Genomic DNA, 24,905 nt, shown 5'->3' on the forward strand with positions numbered 1-24,905 from the left:
TTCATAAAGAATCCGCATAGCACCATCTCGAACAGGAGATACTAAACTAACAGGATCAGTGGACTACCAGTAGCTCTAGGGCCCTAATCAAGTCACTTAACCCTTTTTGTCTCAGTTTCTTCCTCTGTAAAATGAGCTGGAGAAAAAAATGGCAAACCACTCTAGTATTTTTGCCAAGAAAATCCCAAACTGGGGTCATGAAGAGTCAGACACAACTGAAAAAGAACTTGAACAATAGATTACAAGAATACTATAGATACAGATTAAATCAATTTCAACAAAGCATGAAACAAAGTCATTGGCAAGGTGGATGAATTGGAACTATTGAATAATCAGACCCAAAAAATTATTTAATTAAATTATTTATGATTCCCTATCAGTTTGGCAGCTAGGTGTAACAGCAGAGTCCCGACGATCTGACTTCAAATCCAGCCTTAGACATGGACTAGCTGTGTGACCCTGGGCAAGCCACTTACCCCGTTTTCTTCAGTTTCCTCATCTGTAAAATAAGCTGGAGAAGGAAATGGCAAACCTCTCCAGTGTCTTTGCCAAGAAAAGTCCAGATAGGATCAGAAAGAATCATACTTGACTGAAATAACTCAACAACAATAAGATCTGAAGGAGTTCTCAAGATATCCATGCTTGGCTATGGTATTTAAAAATTTTTAAAGTGACTTGGATATAGGAATTTGTAGTGTGCTTATTAAATTTGTGAATTGCCCCAAAGTAGAGAAGGCAAACAAATTTATGTGATACAGACTTGGGATCCCAAAAAGATGTCAATATCCTAGAACACTGGAGTCATATCTAATAAGATGAAATAAAATAGGAGAGATTATAAAATTTCACAATTATAAGGTCTTAAAGTCCTTTTTAAGGGATGAGGGAGGCATTCTAGCCAGAAAATTAAAAGTTTAACGTCATATATTATTATATAGTAGCAGTCCTAAAAGATAATGCAGTTAGGCTAAGCAGCATCTAGGAATAAGGAGTTGATAGTTCTGCCATATTCTGTCCTGGTTAGATATATAGAGAGTCTTGTCTTTAGTTCTGGGTGGCATATGTTGAGAAAGACCATGATAACATGGAATGTGTTGAGAGAATGACAAACAAGATGGTGAAGAGCCCCCAGATCATGCCATGTGAATCTTGGTTGAAGGATTTTTTGAGATGTTAAGGCTTATATGATATTGCTTTCAAATAATCAATTAGTGCTGTTTTGTCCCAGAGGTCAAAAGTGGAAACGGCAAGTAGAAGTTGAACACGAAGACAAATTTAGGCCTCATATAAAGAAAAGCTAATAATTATAACTATCTAAAAGTGGAATGGGCTACCTGGGCGTAAAGTGGGTTCCCCCTAATGAGAGGGTTTAGAGTTCAAGTGAAGTCTGGTGGACAGATTGTAGAAGTGATACTTATTCAAGAACATATTACACTGAAAAAGTTTTGAGGTCCAACTCAACTTGAAAAGTCTGAATCTGAAAAAAAATTGACTTATAAGCAATAATATTTTTAATTCACCATTGCCATTAAAATTCAGAATGAATTAGAATGAATTTTAATAGCTACTATAAGTACAGTATTCCCCCTTATACTATTCTATATGACTATTCCATTATGACAGTCACAGGAATCCAGGCTTGTAGCAGCTGAATATATCATGGGGTTTTTATTCAGTCCTGGGGATAATGCCAGTTCTGGTGTTTATATAATATTCTCTCCACTTTTACTGTGGTGTGCCATTGATATTGACTTTTGAGAAACTAGTTATTTGACCTAATTTCCCAGGTGCAGAAATAATGCTATAATGATATCCAGGAAGAAAAAAATAGATCAAGAAAAATATATAGAAAAGCAAAGTAAGAAAAGTTGAGACATTATTTCATAAGTGGTGCCTGGGCCTGTTTATTGTATTTGGTAATGAATGAAATACACACACACATACACATACACACACACATACACACACACACACACACTCTTTTGGAAGAGAATCAGTTCATTTACCAAATCCCTGAAAGAGATATGCCCCCAAAGGGAGCATTTTTCTATTATTATTGTCTAATGTCAGGTATAATATTCAATGCAATCCTCAGCTTTATAAATCTTTGGGAATAATATCCTTTTTAAACCCATGTGAGTCAAGATTAATTAATTCTCAGTACTTTGAATTATATACAGGGCAGTTATATACAGGAGCAGTCAAATGGTATGGTGGATAAGGCCTTATGCTTGAAGTCAGAAAAATTTAAGTTCAAATCTAGACTCAGACATTTCCTGGCTGTGTGATCCTAGGCAAGTCACCCTCCTTCAGTTTCCTCACATATAAAATATAGATAATAATACCACATACCTCTTAAGGTGGTTGTGAGAATCAAATGAGATAATATTTATAAAGTATCTGCTCATATATAATAAGTACTATATAAATCTTAGCTTTCACATAACTTTTCTAGAAGAGAGAAAGCTGTTTTTCTTTTGATTTCTAGGTATATGCCTTGAAGAGTTTATAAAACTCATGGAGAAAAAGAAGGCAGCCCAACTTTATCAGAATGAAGTAAGACAGATCTTCACAGCTTTTGACAGGCAATGTAAGTATTTTAAATCATCCCAGTTAAAAGTACATATATTTTTAACTTCATTATTTATGCAATGAAATATACTTGGGTAGAATATTTGTATTCTGTAATGGTTGTTTTAAATCCTACTTCTAGAATTTTTCTTCTTCTTTGTGCATTTATAGCAATCACTAATTTATGGCTTTTAAGATCACTGTCTCTTAAGTACTTGACATTTATCATAGATAGAATTCTAAGTAAGAGTATATTAAGGAAAATAAAATTTGATCTGAATTGTAATCTACATTAAGGTAGAAAAGGGAAAGAATTGCCATGAGATCATGTTAGGAATTTGGCATAGGGCTGTCATATGAAAGATAAGTAAGAATATCCAGCCTCATTCTTTGTACTCTTTTCTGAGTTCAAATAGTGCTAGGTTCTCAAGAATTATGGAGGTTTCTTAAACTCCCTTGTTGATCAGAAATGGTCAAAATGACTTCGTCTAAAGTCATTGGAGAGATCCCACAGGCCAAGTACAGGGTCTTCAATGATAATAAATCTAAATTAATACAACGGTTCCCACCATGATTTGTTGTATTTCATTCGTCTATCATTATTTTGTAACTAAGTAGTAAAAAAAAAAAAAAAAAAAACTAGATTTCAAACATTTTCAAATATGAACCATGCTGCTAGTTTTTTACAAGTAGTAACCGAATGCCATATTCAATGTATATTCCTGATTTCTATTACTTCCCTAGAACTAATTTTGTTTTAGAATGTCGTTTTCCAAAGAATTGATTACATTATAGGATTTCATTGCTGAAAGGATCTTGGCAATGTAATCATCTCTTTCATTTTTTGAAAAGGAAACTGAGATCCAATCACCTTAACTCAACATCACATAATTAGTATTAGCTAAGGGTAAGGCTAGAACTGAAAAGGCCTCCTCCCTACTTTGGAACCTAATTCTTTTTCCATTGGTCCTCATTTTTCTTTAGTGTCCAGTAGCAGTTGCTGTTATCACTGCTCATTTCTGTTTCACTTAATCATATTTCTTTCTGATTGAAATTCTTCTTATTTGTTGTCAGCCTTTCTTAGTGACTTCTCTACAACCTTGCTGAATGATTGCTTGGAAGGCCCCATAGCCCTTTTGCTTACCCTCCTCTGCCCCTTGACAGGTTTAATTCAGAGGTCCTGGGTCTTTAGGGCCTGCTGCCACTTAGGGACTTAGTGTAGGTCCACATTCTGTCAATTCCAAGCTAAATGGCCTGGCTGGTGTGATATTTTTACCCCTTAGCAGCCAAGAAGCATGCCTAGCCTGAATAAAGCTTGAAGAACAATGCTAAAAGCTTTGAGCCTGGCTTGGGGGAAAAATGCAGAAACTTAAAATGGACTGACGACTTCACATCCCAAAAGAACTTTTAAATTTAATCACAGTTCTAGGCCTTAATATTAAAATTTGGAAATTCTAGATCTACTCAGCTTCTTGCTAAGAATTTTCAGTCCATCTCTAAACTCTTTTTAGGACTACCTGGAAGCACCTGAGTGATACAGTACCTGGGTTTAAGTCCAGCCTTAGACACTCGCTTGAAGTGTTACCCTAGGCAAATCATGTAACCTCTGCTTCCCTCAGCTTCCTTAACTATAAAATGGAAATACAAATAGCACCTGTCTATCTCCAAAAGTTGTGAACAACAATATTTGTAAAGGTGCTTAGCACAGTAGGTGCCTAATAAGTGCTTCCCCCCCTCCTTTATTTTATAATAGCAATAATTAACATTTTCTAGGATTTCATAGTTATAATTCTACTAAAGTCCTACCCTGACACTTTATAGGAGGAAAAGAAGAGAGCAAACATTCATTAAGTGCTTATTATATGTCAGACACTCTGGTAAGTGCTTTACAAATACTCTCCCATTTGATCATCACAACAACCATATGAGGCAGACACTCTTATCTGCATTTTACAGTGAAGAAATCTGAAGTACATGGAGGTTAAGTGGCTCACCCAGAGCCACATAGCTCCAATTCAATGTGCCACCTGGCCGCCTTATATTGTAGAATGGAGGTGACCTTGAGTTCCCAAAGGGTCCATCCATCCTGCTTTACAGGTACTTTTTAGAATTCAGTTTATGAATGTATGCACTAAGAGATTATGGTTACAACTCTGGTGATGTACTGTGTTTTTATTTCAAAGGGACCAAGTAAGGTAAAATCGCTAAGTCAGTCACAGTCATTTCAGAAACCATGCACCAAATTGTGGAAGGGTTGTGATCTGCCTCAGCAAAAGGGAGGGAGTACCCACACACATGAAATCAGAGGTTCTCAAAGTACCAAGGCCTACATGTTGTCAATGACATCAAAGGTAGAAGGTTACCTCTGTCTCCCCCTTCCCCCAAATATGTTTTTGGTTGTTTGGTCACATCCGACTTTTTGTGGCCTTATTTGGGGTTTTCTTAACAAAGATACTACAGTGCTTTGCCATTTCCTTCTCTGGTTCATTTAACAGATAAATAAATTGAGGTAAACAGTGAAGTGACTTGTGCAAGGTCATACAACTGGTGACTCTCTGAGGTTGGATTTGAATTCATTAACAAGCAATTTCCTGATTACAATCCTAGTGTGCTAGCCACTGTACCATCTTTAGTTTCACTGTTTTTTTCTCAAGGTGAATCAAATTTATACTTAGGAAATAGGGAACAATGACTTTATTAACTTTATAGTCAGAATTGACCAGTAAATTGTCACTATTTATTTAAAAAGCTCCTCTTAGAATATAATAATAAATTATGAAACCAAAGAGAAAGGTATTTTGCTCAAAGCATATTTATGCTCACAGAAAACTTTTCAACACTCTTAGTTCCATTACCTTAGCTTACAGGTAAATAAGAATACCTTATGGTTGTGTATGTATAGTTGTGTCCGATGGAAGAGTGTTGAACTTTCTGTCCAATTTCTGAGTCTCACAGTGGATATAGAAGGCTGGACCTGAAGTCAGGAAAACCCAAGTTCAAATCTTGCCTCAAATAGTTACTAGTTGAGTGAGTCTGGATTACAACTTAACCTCTCTAATACTCGCTTGTTTTTTGTTTTTGTTTTTCTGTAAAATTAAGATAGTAACAGCACCTACTTTACAGGCTGTTGTGAAGATTAAATAACATGTAAAGCATTTTGTAGTACTTGAGGTGCTGTGGAAACACTGACAATTATCATTATTATTAGTCTGTTCTAAATTTTTTTTTTTTTTTAGTGAAGAGGCAGTTAGGTGGCACAGTGGATAGAGCCCCAAAATAGAAACCTGAATTCAAATTGGGCTTCACTTCTGTGATCCTGGGCAGATCACTTAATCCTCTTTATCTCAGTTGCTTCATTTGTAAAATGGAGACTTGATGGAGCAGAAAATGGCAAACCATTCAATTATTTTTGCCAAGAAAACTCTAAGGTATCATGAAATGTCAGAGACAGTTGAATACCAGCACCAAACAAAAGCTTAGTACAAATACTGTAGTTGTAATTATTGATGCAATTGTTTTATACAGAAGAAATTTCTTGAGTATACAATAATTGTTTTCTATATAAACAGAAAATTCAAATCTTTTTTTAAAATTTTGTTTTAAATAAGATCGTGGATTTTTAACTTTGGAAGATTTCAAAAAAGCCTTCAGACAAGTGGCTCCCAGGTTGCCAGACAGGATTGTGCTTGAAGCTTTCAGGTAAGAGCTCTAGAATACTCATATAGCACACAGGTTCATCTGCTGCCGAGAAGTTATAGAAAATGCAAGCAGTTTTTAGATCATAATAACCCCCTTAAAAGGCTTAACATCTTTAGCACTAAAGTTTCATGGCCCTTCAGAGACTTCCTTTGATGTTTGAAACTTACCTATCAATTACAGAGCCAGTAGTTGTGGTTGTGTCCTAATGTAAAATACTGCAACAGAGACACTGCTTTAAGACCTATATCTAGTTCAGAAGTTCTTAGGTACCTAATGCTATTGAGGAGCTCTTCTTTCTATCCATATTAGATAACTCACTAACAGTCAATCAGTCAGTCAACAAGTATTTATTAAATACCTTCAGGGTTCCAGGCACTTTGTTAGTCCCTGGACTTACAAACGCAAAAAGGAATCCTTTGTTTCTCTCAGAGAGCTTATATTCTATCAAAACAGACAAATTCTCTTCATACCTAGTAATTTCTAGAACTTTAAATTTTAAATGAAGAGATCTTTTTTAAAAAAATAACAGTTATATTTTAAGTTCTTTTGATGTCATTTCTCTGCCCAAGAGCCTTCAACAGTTCCTCACTGCCTGTAAGATAAACTCATTATCCAAATGGCCAATGCCTTTTATAGCCCAATACTATTCTTCTTTCCTAATTGTGTTTCTTGATAAGCCAGTCTGGAAGTCAAGAGACCTGGCTGCTAGTGCCAATAACTATTTTGAACATCCAGTATCTCAGGACCTCTGTTTCTTCAACTATAAAAAACAAGAGATTGACTCTCCAGATCTAAATTTCTATGATCCCACAATGGCTCTTGACAGTGACATATTGATATATAAAGCTATTGTATATTCAAGAGTATGTATGTCCATTCTAGACACCCAGCATGAGTGTGTCCTTTTAGACCAGGGTCTTTGCATATAGGAACTATGCCATACTGCCTGATTATTTCCCCTAGGACCTAGTACAGTTGATCACATATTGCAAATATTTAACAAATATTTGTTATTTAACTAATTGACTTAGTATCACTGAATTCAGTAACCCTTTCTTATATGAACAATGAATCTTCTCTCCTTTTTTGGTTATGTCATGTCTAAGTCTTCATGAGCCCATAAGGGGTTTTCTTGGCAAAGATACTGGACTGGTTTTCTACTTCCTTCTCCACTCATTTTACAGATGAGGAAACTGAGGCAAGTGAGGTTACGTGACTTGCTCAGGGTCACACAGTTAGTAAGTGTCTGAGGCCAGATTTAAACTCAGGAAGATGAGACTTCTTGACTTCAGGACCAGCTCTCTCTATCTACTGCACCACCCAGCCACCCTAATCTTCCTTCACATACTGTTTTTTGTATATTTTAATGCCATTTCACAAGAATAAATTGAGTTTAGAACGTTAAGACAAGGAGAGCAATAGTCCTAATAGAGTTGATGAGGACCCGAATAAGGTTTTTGGCACATAATGAGAACTTAGTTTGCTTGATGATTTAGTGGCTAAATGTTATCTGTTGTGAATGGAAAAGAAGGGCACCCTACAGTATGGGGGGCTGGAATTTTTCTGTACTCTGGTATATGTTTACCTCTAAATGCCTGGGAGCTTTCTCTTTCTGAGTGTAAGCAGTGAAATTTCTGTTTTCTCCACCACCTGACAATTGGCATACAGCTATAGACTGCTTTTTCTTTTCTCTAGTTGTTGGAATCTTTACAAAGTGTTAAGACATTGGAGTTGTTAGAGACAATAATTATCTAATTTGGCATGGTTCATATAAGCCCTATCTTCGAGGAAAGAGAGATTCATTGTATCTTCTACCTTGGTGCTGGCTGGAGTTGGAAGGACAAACCTTTGGATTTGGAGACATTCAGGTGGAGGCTCTTAGAACCAAGCAGAGAAGTAGACCTCTGAGGTATCTGGGCTATATTGAAGGACACAATAAAAGATCTGAACTCTTTTATCACCTGGCTGTGTTTTGGAAAAGAAACACCAACACCTAGTGATGAAACAGCATGCAAAAGCACAAAATGCCTACTTTCTGATTTCCTTGTTCACATTCCCAATCACCAATCAGGTGGTGAATACCAAGGCTTAATGCAATCCTTAATATAAAGTAAGAATACCAAAGCATTACAAAGCTCTCTCTACTCCCAAAGTAAGGTGATTAGCAACCACTATATTTCAGCTCTGAGAGTCAAGAAATCTCATATGTTTATATATTAGAGGTCAAAGTCCACATGAAAAACCTTTAACTGGTAGGAGTGGTGAAAAAAAAAAAGCATGATTGTCACTTTCAGTTGAATCATCTCTTTATTGGAAGCTGAATTCTAAGTGATCGTAATAATTAACCTTAGTCCTAGGAAACCTAATGAAGCCTTCCTCCCTCTTCTTGGAAGAGAGATAGGAGACTAAAGAAGCAGAATATTGGTTGCATACATGGTCCAATAAGTCTCTGTGTCAATTGTTTCTGCTTAACTAGTTTGATTACAAATGAGGGGTTTCATTCTAATTGGAGTAAAGGGAGGGAGCCATCCCCAGAAATGGCCACTATGAAAAGTCACAAAAAGTATTAATAGAACTTATTTTTTAAAGTGAAAATAAATGCCTTTTTTTTATATAAGGTCATTACTGTGGATAGGAACTTGGTGTTTGAATTTAAAAAAAAAAGGATTATCTCCCTTCCTACTACAACCAAGGGAAGGGATTGATTTGAGTTTGGGTATCTGTGGTTTTTAAGCTCTCTATTCTACTGAATGAAAGAGTATTTCAGTTCTGAGAAGCCTAAAGAGAGGTGATTTAAGATAGCATTTTCAAATCAAAACATTGACCTGTAACTCTTGAGAAGAGGCCAACTTTTTTGTAGTCTATACCTTATCTGCAGTTAATTCTTAGCAATGTCCAGTCGTAATGACTTGTTTCACAATGTTTTCCCCTCCAGTCTCAAAGATTTGTCAGTCATCATCCCACACATCATTGTGTGTGTGTGTATGTATATACATATGTGTATGTGTCTGTATATTTGTGTATAAACATAAATTTAATCATATTGACCTTAAGGTAAAAACCATTATAATGACTGCCTCCTCTATTGTCATAGCATAGAGCACTACTCACTTCTCAGATTTGTCTCTATTTACATGCATGTGTGCACAGTACCAAAAAGGCTGATTATTGTGATATTTGTAGTCATACAGGTAGTGAATCATTAATACCTGATGTCTGAATTTGAAAGACAATGAAATGTAGCTGTGAGTTTATCTGTTTTTATGAAGGTGCACATTTTCTCTGCAGCAAGAACCTTGCTATTTATTGCCACTAGATTTCTCTGACCACTTAGTCATTTATTCTAGTGCACAATTGCATGAGAAGTATATTGTGAGTTTTTTAAACTGACCCTAAGTCTACTTTCGCTAAAGGGAAATTCAGAGAATCTTTCTTGTGTAATATACTCTGAGTGATTTTCTGCATCTGATTGCAGTTCTTCATATTCATCATTAGAATTCATCATGCTACTTGTCCCATAAAGGATGAATTCTACAGAGGACTGATTTTGTTGCCTTGGTGATACTTATAGCTTTATCTTTGAGGTTTGATAGTTCACTTTACCCAACTATTTAAACCATTCGAATAAATCTCTGTACGTTCAAATAGCCACACTAGAAAACAAATCTTAAAAGACAGTAATTCTAACTAACATAATGAAAATATTGACTTCTTATATATCCTTTAATTTTCTGAATAAGAATGAGATGGCTAGATCTCATCAATCAGAATACATTGTCATTAGTCAAAAAGGTTTAATTAAGGATTTTGATTACCTGATTAAGGGTATGACCCATCCCTATTTCAACTGTCAGACTATTTTAGGGGTAAAAACTATCTCTTTGCTCAGTTCTTTGCTATGTGTATATCATGCATATTCTTAATGATAGTAATGACATCTCACACTTAAATAATATTTTTAGGTTTTCAAAGTTTCTTATAAAGAAATAATACATAATCTCTTTACAACAATCCTGTTAGATTGATATTAATATGATTATCATCTATTTTATATGATAAAGTAGATGAGACTAAGAAAGATCATTTGACTTAGCCATGACCACACACAATGTCAAAGGCTTAGTTTAGGCAGGATTTGAATCCAAACCATTCCTGCAAATATAGCCCTCTTTCCACCATACCATGTTGCTGATTTCTCAGTTAAATCTTGTTTTCAACATTGGAACCATGTTGAAGGCTGGGTAGTGTAGTGGAAAGAGCCTGAAAATGTGAATCAGGCTTGAGTTCTAGTGTTAGTTTTCCCACCACCTGACAAGCAAATCATAGTGCCTTAGGGTTTCCATTTCCATTCACATGAGTATGTAAGATTAGATTTATGAGATCTCCTCAAACTTCAGAATTCTTCCTACCAGTATCTGCCCTAGACAATAACTAACCATCTCCTTTATCATCCCTGCTTTGCAGGTATTTTTTAGTGTTCAATACAGAATGAATAAAAATGTGGTCTGTCTGTATGGCAAATAGTGTTCCTAGGACACAATTACTATGTTAAATGACTCTCCCTTCCTGCTTTGTTTTTAACCTCTTGCTTTAACAAATGTTACTGCTGAAGCATCCTAGCCCTCATCTACATATATAGTTGAACAAATTGTTCTTCTAGTTATAACCCTTATACATTTTTACCAACTACAAAATATAAAACTCTCATTATGGTTCTTATTGATTAATCATTGTTAACCCTTTCATGCATCCAAGGAGTTATTAATGTCTGAGCAACATTCATCTATTTAAAACATTTGGCTTTAGAGAAAATGGTTGCCTTTATTTCTCATTCTGTATGGATGATAATCTGGATGCAAATCTTGACATTACTGTATTTCTTATCTATATGAATACTTTTCAATACTATGAACTTTTATAATAACAACAACAATAATAATAACTAGGTATTTATTTAGCACTCAAAGATTTGCCAGAAGCTTTACATATGCTATATCCCTCTGATCCTCATAACAATCTTGGGAGGTAGGTGCTTTTATTATCATTTCTTTACAGGTTAGGAAACTGAGGAGGAAATAAGGAATGTCTTACTGAGTGTCACACAGCTGTGAAAAGCTTCTAAGACAGGACTAGAACTCAGGTCTTTTTAACTGCAAGTCGATAACTCTGTTCTTCTGGGCATCTAACTGCTATGTGATATATGCGTACGGGGATGAGTTTAGGTAAATAACTGGCTGGGGTTTGGGTTCAGAGTTTTTGACATTCCACTCGTTCAGTTCTCTAGAAAATGACTTAACTCTGTGATAGGCCAGAGAATCTGCCACAGTCTTGGGGCAGGAGCCTTTCCTTTTGTTTACAGCTTCCAAAATTTCTCACCATCTGCCAGGTATTTACATAGATGGGGGAGGGGAAGAAGGAGGGAGGAGAGAGAGAGGAAGAGAAGAGAGAGAGAGAGAGAGAGAGAGAGAGAGAGAGAGAGAGAGAGAGAGAGAGAGAGAGAGAAGGGAAAGAGAGAGTGACAGAGGGGGGGTGAAGGGAGGAAGACAGGGAGAGAGAGGGACAGAGAGGCAGGGGAGGGAGTGGCACGGACAGACAGACAGACCAAGATAGGGGGAGAAAGGGACAGTGAGGGCAGGGGGGAGAGAGAGAGAGAGAGAGAGAGAGTGGCAGAGAGAGACAGACAGAGACAAGGAGGGAGGAGAGGGGGGAGGAGAGGCAAAGAGAGAGATACACACATAGATACACATATGTATGGCCATTCTCTCTATAGGCTCAAGCCTATCAGTCCTTGTCTGCTCAATTTACTTGACTCAGTTATGTCTTCCTATAAATTCATCACACATTCTGGATGTGGTCTTCTCATTCCATTCATATTCATTGTATAGAATATATAGATAAATCCCTTATCTTTCACTCTTGCTACATATGTGACTTTTTTTCCTCCAGTCTTATATTTTCTTATATTATCTTTTTTACTTTATTATGTTTCTTATCTTTTTATCTTATTTTTACTTTATTATATTTTTCAGGATCTATCATAGTTTGCTCATATCTTCTACATATCTCACTCTTCAGTTCTTCTGTCTACCATATAAATATTTTGGAACTTATAGTATTTCATAACTCATAGCCACACAATCTTACTAGAATATTGCTGTTATGAGCCTAAGGTTGGTATCATTAAAAGAACTATGCAATTTCCCAAAGGCATTATAGGCTACTATATATTTAGTTGTGAGATCTGCAAATGGACCTATTTCAGTCTGTCATAAATAGATAGATTTTCAGAGTCTTTCCCAAGTAGTATAGACAGAAAAATAAATAGATCATAATTTATGAACTGTTTGTCAATAGCATGTGATAGTCTGTATAGTAGGCATTTTTCATTCACATGTTTTTAACAATGTGAATAATTAAGCAAAACTACCTTGAGTGATTGCAGTTCTCATTTAAGATATTTTCCACTATTTCAAGATTTGATCCAGTCAGCACGATCTCTTCTACACACAAGAGTATCTGTAGAGCCTAACTATATATAGGGAATCCTTCTTCAACCTGGATCTCATATTGACCTCTTTTATAGTGGCAAACATGTCATCTTGTTTTATGCCTTATTTAATAATTAGATGTTGTCAGACAAAATTGATATGTCTTTTACATCTTTTGTGGTATCACATAATTTTGACATATGCATGGGAGACACCTGGTTGAAGGGAGAATGTTTTCAGATGCTATTTTGCTCTACTCAAACAAATTCTTTTTAAAATAATAAATAATAAACACAATGAGATCCTGTGTCACTTGTTTTAGTTGTTTTAGTCAGTTGTGTGATTGTAAAGATGTATTATCTGTGAAATATCTATTGTAAAATTTTGCCTCTTCCCTTCTAATACTGTCATCAAATATGCCCACAATGGCACTGCAGATTCTTTTTTTTTTTTTTTCCCTTTCTTCTTCTTCTTCTTTTTTTTTTTTTTTTTTTTTTTTTTTTAATTTAATAGCCTTTTATTTACAGGATATATACATGGGTAACTTTACAGCATTAACAATTGCCAAACCTCTTGTTCCAATTTTTCACCTCTTATCCCCCCCCCACCCCCTCCCCTAAATGGCAGGATGACCAGTAGATGTTAAATATATTAAAATATAACTTAGATACACAATAAGTATACATGACCAAAACATTATTTTGCTGTACAAAAAGAATCAGACTCTGAATTATTGTACAATTAGCTTGTGAAGGAAATCAAAAATGCAGGTGGCACTGCAGATTCTATACAAAAATTCTATATAGAAGGGAAAAGAGACTTAAGAGTCAGTAGTTACTGATATTTTCTTGATTACTTTTTTAAAGCAACAATTTGGACCACAATTCTTTCTCATCTTTCACAAATTACTTTTTTTTATATACTTTGACAATCAATTCCCTCAGTGCCCTCAAAATTATGTCACCTTTTTCTATTCTCCCTTTTTTTTGGTCTAGTTGAACGGCTCTTTCCAATCTTTGTTTTCTTTAATACCAATTCCATTTCTTCTGTCAAACATCAGGGACCATGATGTGACTGTTCAGATTTTATGGCAAAAAGAGTATGTAGTATTTGCAGATCTTTTCCATCTTTTATTTATTTGTTGTAATTCTGATATTTTCATCCTTGAATGCCTTTGAGATGATTTTCCTTAATTAGGTCTTTTACTAAGCTTTCTTTAAAGTTTTTCTTTCCATTGTCTTCTCACTTTTTAAAGGCAATGATGCTTGTAATCTTCTGCTATCAATAAGGGGTGCAAACCATTTTATATTCTAAACCATGTTGCCTTTTACTGCCATAGTTCCATGCTTGACAAGAAGATGAAGTGTTTACTGACCACTGGTCCAGGAAGTTTCTAGGATCTTCTGGTCTTCTTGTCATGGAAGTTGATTTACATCAGCAATACTTCTGTCCTAAATTATAATTGTTTTAATGCCCTTTCTTTTATTCATCTATTTCCCATCTTTTGCCAACAGGAACTTTTAAAAATAGGTGAAGTTGGAGTTATCTTGATTATATAGTTGTATTTTTCTTATTTTTGTTTAGTTTTGAATTAGTTTTTTCCTTACTTATTTGAGCTTTACTCTGTCAAGTTGAGTGTATAAAGATGACTGGCCAATTCTGGCATTGTTCCCTTATTACTAATACTTAGTTCTGTCTGTTAAAATATGACAAGTTTTGGTTTTTGTGATATTATTTATTGCTCATTACGTTCAATATTTGAATTATTTTCTTTAAGAATATGTTCATAATTAATAGGCATAGGGCTTCTGGCATTCTACAAACATTTGATCTTACTTATTCTTCATGCTTTAATTATATTTTTCTTCATGTTTTTCACCATGTCTTTTTGGCATATTTGGATATTTAGCATGACTTTACCAAATCTTTATTTTCCTCTTCTGTATACTGAAGTAATCAAGTATCTAAGTGTCTATTGATTTAATATAAAGGGTCTTATTAGGTTCTCATAGAATTTCTCTCTCTGTTCATCCTCTGCAAGTGATGTCAAACCATAAACTACAATTATTTTCTTATTGGTCTTCTTGCAAATACATCACATGAGACCAACAATATGGATGATCAGATGTCACAGTAAATAATGTTCCTTGTTGCCTGGATGCACAATAAAACCAACTCTGTCTCCACAAAAAACCTAAGCCATCTTTCCATTTAGCTATAACTTCCTTTTGTCTTCTGATTTCATTTATAGCAATGATGTATGGTTACAAGTCATGGAATACTGCAGTCTCTAAAGAATTTAAGTTGAAGATAACCTAAAGGCTTCCAAGAGATGCATGGTGGGCAAAAGCAAACAGTAACATATTACACTTTAAAAATCATGCAGAAGTTGTGTAAGAAATATCAGTGAAATATAGGTGTATAAAAACAATTGGCACTTCCTGACAGAGAGGCAATGAATTAAATATGAAAAATGAGACTCATTTTTTTAAACATAACCAGTATGGGAATTTGTTTTGCTCCACCATAATTATTTGTTACAAGAGTTTTGTTGTTCATTTTTTCTAAGCTGGGGGGGAGATAGGAAGGAAAGAAAATAAATACATATTATTTGAAATACATGTGTAGTTTTTTTAATGGCTATTCTCTTAACTGTAGCAATATATAACCAGTGGGTATCCTGTATGACCTATTGTTATTCACCTAATGTAAAGAGTCTACATGGAAAACCCACAGCACATTGGCTATTCCCTCAATATTGAATATGTGGCATGAATGTGTAGAAGTCAGTTTTGCTCATGACATGAAGGAGTCATAATCTATATCATTTCAGGAAAGATCCACATCAAAGACCCACCCAGACCAATTGGTATGTTTCAGTATTAACATGGATTGGGTTTTCATCTTCTGTTGGACTAGTTGAATTTTTATGTGAACAAACCAGAGAAAAGTATGGAATATCACATTCGTAGATTTCAAGAGTTAAGTTCTTCCTAATTTTATGTTTAGTGATGGATAAATTATCTTGTTTTAAAGTTAATAGTAATACATTTAGAAATTTCTAATATCCAAAGCATATTGACTTGGAGGAAAGTTTTGGGGGTTTTTTTTGCAGTGGAACTTTTTAGCCAGTGGGTGGTGCTAAATGCTCTCATGATAAACTAGATAAGCTAAATGGTATCTACTGTGTAGATTTAGTTTAACAAATCTATGTTAAATTCAGAATATTTATACTATAAGGTTAATGCCAAATTTTTACATCTTGAGAGTTAGCCAACCATCACTGATATCCAATATAAATAGCCTCTAATGAAAATTCCATAAAATTCCTTTTAGCCCTTACATTAAGTATTAAACTTTAAACATATAACATTACAATATTATACAATTCTTTTCCACTCCAAATTAGCCTCTTATATGCTTACCTGGCTGTGAAGGTAAAGTAATTGTTAATGCCAAATGAGTAGAAACAGTTCTAATCTGGATAATATGTTGACTTTTTAAATAAAAATAATAATTATATTCAGGTCTGCCATTTCTGTACTATGTTGATGAGAAGTAGTTTTTTTTTTTTTTTAAAGCAAAATGGCAGTTTCCCATCATGCAAGGTACACCTTTTGATTATTTATAGTTTAACAAAAAAGCTACCAGTTGAGAACAGGATATAACTCCTTAAACCTTATATATAAAATGGGATCAGCTATAGTATGACGTTACCAAGGTAGTCTATTCAAGACAAGGATAATTGATCATTTATATAATCTTTAAGTAGATGAGTTTATTTTAGACCTCTCTTTTGCAGTCTTGGACAGCCAAAACAGGATCAGCTATCATTCACTAGTTAGAACATATTATAAGTTACAGATTCATAACATTTTGGAGCCTATTTTTAATAGATGAGAAACTAAGGAACAGAAAAGTAAAATGATTTACATAAAAATCATATATAGAGCAAATTACTAGATTAGTCCCTTTAACCTCTTTAAATTTCTTGTTTTCCTCATTTTCATAGATTGCATCCCCAGTTTACCAGTTGCCAGTATATGCAAGCTGGTTATGACAAAACATTGTGGTGGGCCCAGTGAGATTCATAATTATAATATACTTATGTGTGTATGTATATAAATATACATACATATATATATTAAACATATAAAAACATATATAGAAATAATTTTAGATGATGTTGGGATCCTTAAGATGTTTTGTCACTTTACAACTACTGTGAAACTAATGAAACTAAGTAGTTAAATTAGATTGCTCCTTGAGAACAGGGACTATTTTTTGCCTTTCTTTACATCCCTATTGCTTAGCATAGTGACTAGCACATACTAGGTGTTTAATAAATACTTACTGACTGACTAGTAGTAGTCATAATTATATTTGCCATCTCAGTAGTATCACAGTAGTACTACTAATTCTCATTCATAAAAAAGCTTTCAGTTTTAAAACTGTTTTTATCTTCACAATAACCTTATAGGTTAAGTGCTACAGGAATTATTTATTCCTCTTGTTACATGAATGGGGAAACTGAGAGATTAAATTGACTTTCCCTTCATCCCTGCTAGTAAAAAACTCATGTCCTATTGATGACTTTTATTTTTATATTATATTCAATTCCCAAAACATTCATTCCTTTGTGCTCCCCTCCACATTTCCAATCCCCACAATTAAGCCTTTCTTTTTAATAGAAGATGAAATAAATTAAGGATGGAAAGCTAATACCAACTCACAGCCACTTTAAAATATATGGTATTCAATTCAATAAGTGTTTGTGAAACATGTTGGATTTAAAACACGTTAGATTTAGAAATGAAAACACAAAAAATAATTACATTTCCATCATTTTACCAAGAAAGTCAGTAAATAATTCAAAAAGATACCTACAAGATATCTTTTTGGGTTTTTATGGTTGGGAATACATGGACATAGTTGTAGAAAGCAAGAAAGGTGTCATTTGCTAAAGAAACAATGTAAGAGGAGTAACAGTGACCAAAGGGACATGGTCCTGAAGAATATAAGATGTGATCAAGAATCAACTTTGGAAAAGTTGGCATTGGCAAGAAGTGCAACCTTCCTATTAAAAATTGTACCAATAGAGAAGGAAATAGAACATAGGAGATTTTTTCATGGAAGTTGTAAATTTGGGTAGTGAAGGTGTTGATAGAGCTTTATCTGATTTCCTCCTAAACCTTTCTTTCAAACTTCCTTCTTTCCACCATTCTTCCAAAGTGATTTTCCTTAAATCACTTCTCTACATAATAGATTCCATTGATGTCCTATGGCCTCATAGATAAAACATAGACTTCATTTTAGCTTTTAACAGCCTTCACCACATGTGTCCTACCTATTTTTCCAACTTCACTGGACATTATTCTTCTCCTCTGCCGTCGGTCCAAACTATACTTCTTTCTGTAACTCATATACATCTTCTATCTTACTTCTACATGCCTTAGTCCTACTCCCATGCCTATACTGTACTTCTTCCTTATTTGAGCCTCTCATTCTTCAAGGTCAGTCACCACTTTTCTAAGTAAAGTCTTTTCCTTCCAAAATATTAGTGTCCTCCCTTCCAAATTTCCTTATATTTAACTATTTTGTATTTATTTGTCTTACTCTTCTTTATATTTATTCTGCATATACTTATAGATTGTGTTTATTATCTCTCCCATTAGGATATTAGTCATGTACACAATTAGTGTACATCACAATTAGTCATGCACACAAGCTCCTTAGGAATAGGATTATTTCATTTTTATAGAATTTACTAATGGGCCTAGTCAATATTAGTTGCATAAGAAATGCTTATTGATTGATTGTTTAATTCATTTTTTTAAAAATGTGACCTTAAGCCAAGTATACTTACATTTGGAATTTGACTATGCACTTTTGAGGAAAGGAAAGAGACCTAAGAATATAGAATATTTCCCACCAAGGGAAAGGGGTCTAATTCTTTTCTTAAGTCTTAGAAATAATTCCCATTACTAAGGACTTAAAAAATAGTTGCAAACCATCACTGGGTATACTTGTTCCTGATGAGTCTTTATCCTGATGGTTGACTTAAGTTGTTTAAAAAATAAGTTATTAGATAGATATAGATATAAATATGTAGATAGATTGTGTTTGTGTGTTTGTGTAAGCATATAAGAGAAAGGAACTAGATATTTGACTTACATTGATATAAGTTATTCATATATATGAATATACTACTTACATAGGAAACATATACATAGTTATAAAAGTGCTTTCTTGGCTAAATTGCACAAATTTTTCCTTATAATGAAACTCAGAAGAGTCAATGAAATCATGTGACCATTAAAAAAGTGCTTTAGCTGGTATATAGTTTAATATGATTGCCCAAGAAATGTTTTTAAGAAATTGCAAACATTTTTGATTTTAACAATCTGATAATTTTTTATGTTTTATGTATTTTTATATTTAGAAATATAGCCATTTGTTTTCATTTTTAAATTATGAGATTTATTTGATATAAGCAAAGGAACTATAATAGTTTTTATTCCTAATGAACTTAATGCTGAGCATGAAATGACAATGCTATGAAAACTTAGGCTGCAATTCGGAATGAATTAATAATCAAGATGCCCTAAATGCATTTTAAACAATAATAAAGAAAGGCTAGGGAAATCGTGCCCATCTCATATAGTTAATTATTCACCCAACCAGACAAGTATCTTTATTCTTACTGACTATATGCAAACAGGATTTCCATTCACACCCTGAATTTGTTGTTTCGCTTCTCCTGCTAGATGAATGGAATGGAATCACGTGCCAGAGATGTTTTAAAAATTTTTAGTTTTGTTCCATGCTAAAAATGATTTCACTGTTTTGTGCTTCTTTTTCATAATTATACAGTAACAGGAAAATAAACTGGCTCTGGGTACAGCCCACAGCAGAAATCTTGCGTTCTTTATGCAAGTTTGATTTATAGACATGTACTGCAGAGCTGAGTGAATATGAAACATTCATCTTCCCGTTGCTAGTTGCCATGGCAATATAGTACACAGTGCAATGTCATTCCAGTTCTGGTGATGCCTGCAGTAGTTTATCCCTTTGTTGTTTTCGTTTCTTAAGCAACTGTCTCGCATTCTTTCATCATTACAATTAGTCATGTACACAAGTTTTTTATCTTTCATCTTAAAGGGAGAATAATTTTACATCCAGGGAGATAATTTAAATTTTTATTGTTTTAAATAGGCATTTTTGTTTTTGTTTGTTTCTTCCTTTTATCTTTTGGGAGATCAGATCATAAATGTATGCTTAATTTTTTTATTATTCCTGTGATTTTATTGGTTTAAAGAACTCTTAGCAAGGGCACTCACTCTATCAATGCAGTTCTGCCCCTGTTCTACAAGTTAGAACTGCTTGGAAGCAGTGAGAAGTTAAATGACCAGCCCAGAATCACACAGTCAATTTTTGATTCAAAATAGAACTTGAACCCAGTTCATCCTATCTCCAAGATTAACTTTTTATCCACTATGCCATAATCACTTTTCATCTGTTAATGCCCCTCAAATTTTAAGTTATATTTTAAAAGGGCTTTAAAGAAACATAACAGGAAAATAAAACATGCATAGAAAAACTTTGGAATTCTAGATTCTCATGTTCCATAGGTCTAAATTTAGGGTCTCCAGGTAATGCTAACCAAAAGAACCTACATACTTATAATTCTTTTTTCCAGACTCCTTACTTGACCAGCATCTGATCAGTATTAAAATTTGAATATAAATGCATAGGTTAAATATGAAGGCCTTTATAAGGCTGAGCAGAAAGGATGTCATTTTGTAAATTAGGAACAGTTGGACAGCAGAGAAGTGACCTCTTCAAGATATTTAGTTAGCTATTTGGATACTTACTTACATGACTAGTTAGTGGCAGATCTTCTGACCCACCTTCTAAAATTCTTTTTACTTTTACTACCAACAAATTAAATTCAAGGGTGATCATATCCTGGTGAATGTATTAATATGTATAACTGAAAAAATGTCCCTGAGGCTGCCTTTTTAATTCCCTATATTTTATGTCAATTAGGATTGGCTAGGGTGCTCTTGCTATTGGTTTCTGGAATTGAAGGTTTCAGAACTGGTGGCACAGCATCTTTGTTGGAATTCACTCTTCTTGGCAGCCCTCCAGGACACACTGAAAAGTATATTTATTTGATTTAGCTTTTGTTTGTTTAGCTTTGTGTTTTGTCTGTTTAACTTTGTGAAGTTTGGGTTTTTTTTCTCTCCAAACTTTCATATCCCCTCCCCCTCCAACCTTCATTTCTATTTGTAAAATACTTTGCTAGCTTAATTCATAGTACTGGTGCAACTTAAGCTGATTTTTTTCTCTTTCTTCAAATCAGTAGCCTTTGATTAGTTTATATTTTACTCTTGATTATGAGTCACAGCTTATGCTTCATAGGTATAATTTTTAATCATTAAAACATAACTTTTTGATTTTCATATTGTCAGCCTCTGTGCTATTGTCTCCAAACTCCATTCTGTTTATTTACATCTAAACCTTTGGACATAGATCATGGATTAAATGCACAGAACTTCTTATGTTTCCTTTCTTTTCCTCTTACTCCTTTCCAATATTGCTTATGTTTGCAGGCTCTTGGACATGGTCCTGTTTTATCCAAAGAATTGTAAAGGAAGAGAAGTTTGTTCTCGTGAGCCCTTCTGCTGATCCCTATTTCAATGGGTTCTTCATTTTCCCTTTTCAGAATATCTTTGTTTCTCTTTCATAATATCCTTTTTTCCCCTTCATTCATGTCTTTTTTACTTAAATTTTTCTAGCCCTTCTCCCTACCTGCTTCATGCCCCTGTTGAAAGATATCTTATATCCAATCCTCTTGGTTGAGACTCTTTAATTTCCAAGCATAAATCCTCCATATAAGCCCCATGGTAGGAAAAAATGCTAAAATGGAAACCTACAGACCTGAATTCTAACTCTGGCTATATACAGTACAAGTCACTTGATCTCTAGGTTATGCATTCATAGTTTTTGAAATGAAGATATTAGAGTATATGGTTTATAATGATTCTCCCAGCTCTAATAGTATGAATTCTTAAAATCTTATTATGGGTAATGAACATAACTTCCAAGGTTCTGCCCTAGAGATCTTTATACCCTCCTTTACAGAATTCATCCACTTGACAGCTCCTTCTAACAATAACTTCCAAATCAATCTGATTTGGAATGTTTCCTGCCAATCAGCATCATTATGACCCCTTATTTTACATTCTCCTTCCCCTCAAAATCAATACAGTTAAGATAGAATTCCAGTCCTCTAAAACTCCTCCATGTACTCACTATAAGTAAAGTTTCTTTTATTTCTGTTTTCAAACCTTAGACTAACATTTTTCATGACCTATAAATAAATAATTTATTTGCAATCCAGCCATTTCATAATTTTTATTTATTTATTTGCTTGTTTGTTTGTTTTGCTGAGGCAATTGGGGTTAAGTGACTTGCGCAGGGTCACAGAGCTACAAGTTTTAAGTATCTGAGATCAAATTTGAACTCAGGTCCTCCTAACTTTAGGGCTAGTGCCTATCCACTGTACCACCTAGCTGCCTCCCTTTCATATTTTTAAATGTTTGAGTTCTGATTTTCCCATTTCTAGTCTAATCTAAATTTACATTTTCCATATCTCTCTTCATATTGTCCTTCTGTGTTTTAATGTCTGTCCAATATAAACTATTATATTTAGCATCTAAATAACTTTCCATGACCAATGTTTTAGACATTAGTTTACTTCTAACTTGGGTTTTATCTGTGAGAAAAACTTCAATGGGTTTTATTAGTTGAGCAAAACTTCAATTTTAACTTACAAAATTGACCATTTTATCTCTGTGAGCTGTTTGTTTGGTGAAAAATTCTCCCCCTATCCATAGTTGTAAAAGGTATCTCCTGCCCTGTTCTTCTAATTTTTTTATGATCTAACTTTTTAAATATTTGTTTTTGATATTTACTTTATAACACTTTGGTTTCTGTTTTTTTCCCTTATCCCCTTGTCCCTCCCCAAGATGACAATCTGATTGAGATTATACATATACAATCACATTAAACATATTTCCACATTTGATCTGACTTTTTATATTTATATCTTCTGTACATTGAGAACTTTTTGATAAGAAGATTTATTTCATGAAGGAATTTCTGTGAAATGACTTTACAGCTTCTCTAGCAGTTTTTGTCATGACTAGACCTCACTTCAGTAGCTAGGATCTTCGAGTTTATTAAACACTGTGTGGTTGGGTTTGTTTATTTCTCTGTGTTATGTATGTTATTTCATTAATCAACTTCACTGTTTTTAACCAATACTAAATAGTTTTGATGATTACTACTTTGCAGTATTGTTTGAAATATCATGAGTCCTTCTTTTTTGCTACTTTTTTTTCCATTATTCTCCTTGAAATTTTGTTCATCTAGATGAATTATTATGGTATTTTCTTTAAAATAACTCTTTGGTAGTTTGATTGGTAGTTTGCATTGAATAAGTAAATTAATTTAAGTAATTAATTTAGATAATTTTCATTGGATTAGAATATCCCAGGCATGAGTACTTAATAAATTAGATCATTTATTATGATTTGCCTTTATTTCTGTGAAGAGTATTTTGTGGTTGTATTCCTATAGTTTCTGTATATATATGAGTGGTTAAAATACCAAATTTTATATATTTTGTTGCTATTTTGAGTAGACATTTATTTCTTATCTATTTTTGCTATTTTTAAATGACATACAAAATGACTGAAGATGTATATAGATTTATTTTATATACTGCAACTTTGCTGAAGTTATTGTTTTAGTTAATTTTAGTTGACTGGAATTCTCTAAGTAGAACTTCATATTTTCTGCAAAAATCAATATTTTTTTCCTCTTTGTCAATTTATATTGCCTCAATTTTTGTCTTATTCCTAGCATTCCTGTAATTATATTAAATAAAAGGAATGATAATAAGCATCCACCTGTTATAACCAATTTTATTTGAAAGCCTTTCAAGTTCCTCTATTTTAGATATACTGATGACTTTGTTTTAAATAGATACTATTTGTGATTTTAAGGAAAGATCAACCTATTCCTATGCTATTTGGTGTTTTTAAACATAAAGGGTAGATGTATTTTGTCATAAATGTTTTCTGAATCTATAGATGTAGATATGTAATTTTTATTTTTCTTATTCATGTATTCATTATGTTCATTATTTTACTGCTATTGAATCAACCTTCATTTCTGGTATAAGTCCAATCTGGTTATAGTGTATAATAATTTAAACATGTTGCTATAGCCTAATCAACATATTCTTTCTGTCCTTTGTTAATGAAAGTATTTAGAGCAATACAGTTTTCCCTAAGTACTGCTTTGTTCAGTCATTTCAGCCATGTCCAATTCTTTGTGACTTTGATTGGGGTTTTCTTGGCAAAGAGGTTAAGTTCAGAATAACAAAGAAGAAAGAAATATAGTACCTAGACTTTTTGTTTGATTGTTATTTCCAAGTTGTTTGATAATGCTTAAATTATCACCTAAAACCTATTTTGTTGTTTGTTTTTTATACTACTTACATTTTCTTTGTTTTTTTTTTTCAGTGTTCTGTTTTTGTTTTGTTTCATTTTGTTGTTGTTGTTTTTTTTTACCTTACTATTTCTTGTTATTTCATGGATGCATTTAGATTTCATGGCTCCCTCCTAACATCAGGGATTCTACACGTTATCCAACTTCTGTTTTAAGCTATTCTAAGTTTTTTTTTCCTTTGAGACCCTGAATTTGTTTTGTTTCTTCATTTTATTCCAGATACTTCCAGAATTCTTATGATCATCTCTATTTGTGTCTGAATTTTGTTTACAATTGTTATATAGTTCCTCTGTCTTTTGGATATCTTCCTGGGTGTTTCTTGACACATAGCATTTCTTTATTTGTGCTCACTTTTTTCTGCTCACTAATACCTTTAGCCTGAAATCTTAGTTTGTGACTCTGTGCCAGGGCTGGATTCTGCTGCCCCTCACATTGTTGAATGAGGTCCTATCAGCCCCGGATTGCCCCTGCTACTTCCATTCAGAGCCCCACTGACACCTGTCCCCCCAGCCTGACAGGGTTCAGGTGCCTCCGAAGCATCATCTTCTAGAGAACTGACTATTG

The 24,905-nt window shown here is 33.8% G+C and overlaps 1 protein-coding gene across 3 annotated transcripts in view; it reads left to right on the forward strand.

The window, feature by feature from the left end:
- EFCAB11 (EF-hand calcium binding domain 11) overlaps positions 1-24,905 on the forward strand; it is a 160,189-nt gene that overhangs the window by 32,590 nt on the left and 102,694 nt on the right. For all 3 annotated transcript variants that reach the window (XM_031952365.1, XM_031952367.1, XM_031952366.1), the window contains exons 4-5: positions 2,489-2,590; positions 6,180-6,270. In XM_031952365.1, the coding sequence (XP_031808225.1) occupies positions 2,489-2,590; positions 6,180-6,270 (193 nt within the window). The remainder of the gene's footprint in view (positions 1-2,488; positions 2,591-6,179; positions 6,271-24,905) is intronic.

Source organism: Sarcophilus harrisii, chromosome 2 (genome assembly GCF_902635505.1).
Source record: "Sarcophilus harrisii chromosome 2, mSarHar1.11, whole genome shotgun sequence".
NCBI lineage: Eukaryota > Metazoa > Chordata > Mammalia > Dasyuromorphia > Dasyuridae > Sarcophilus > Sarcophilus harrisii.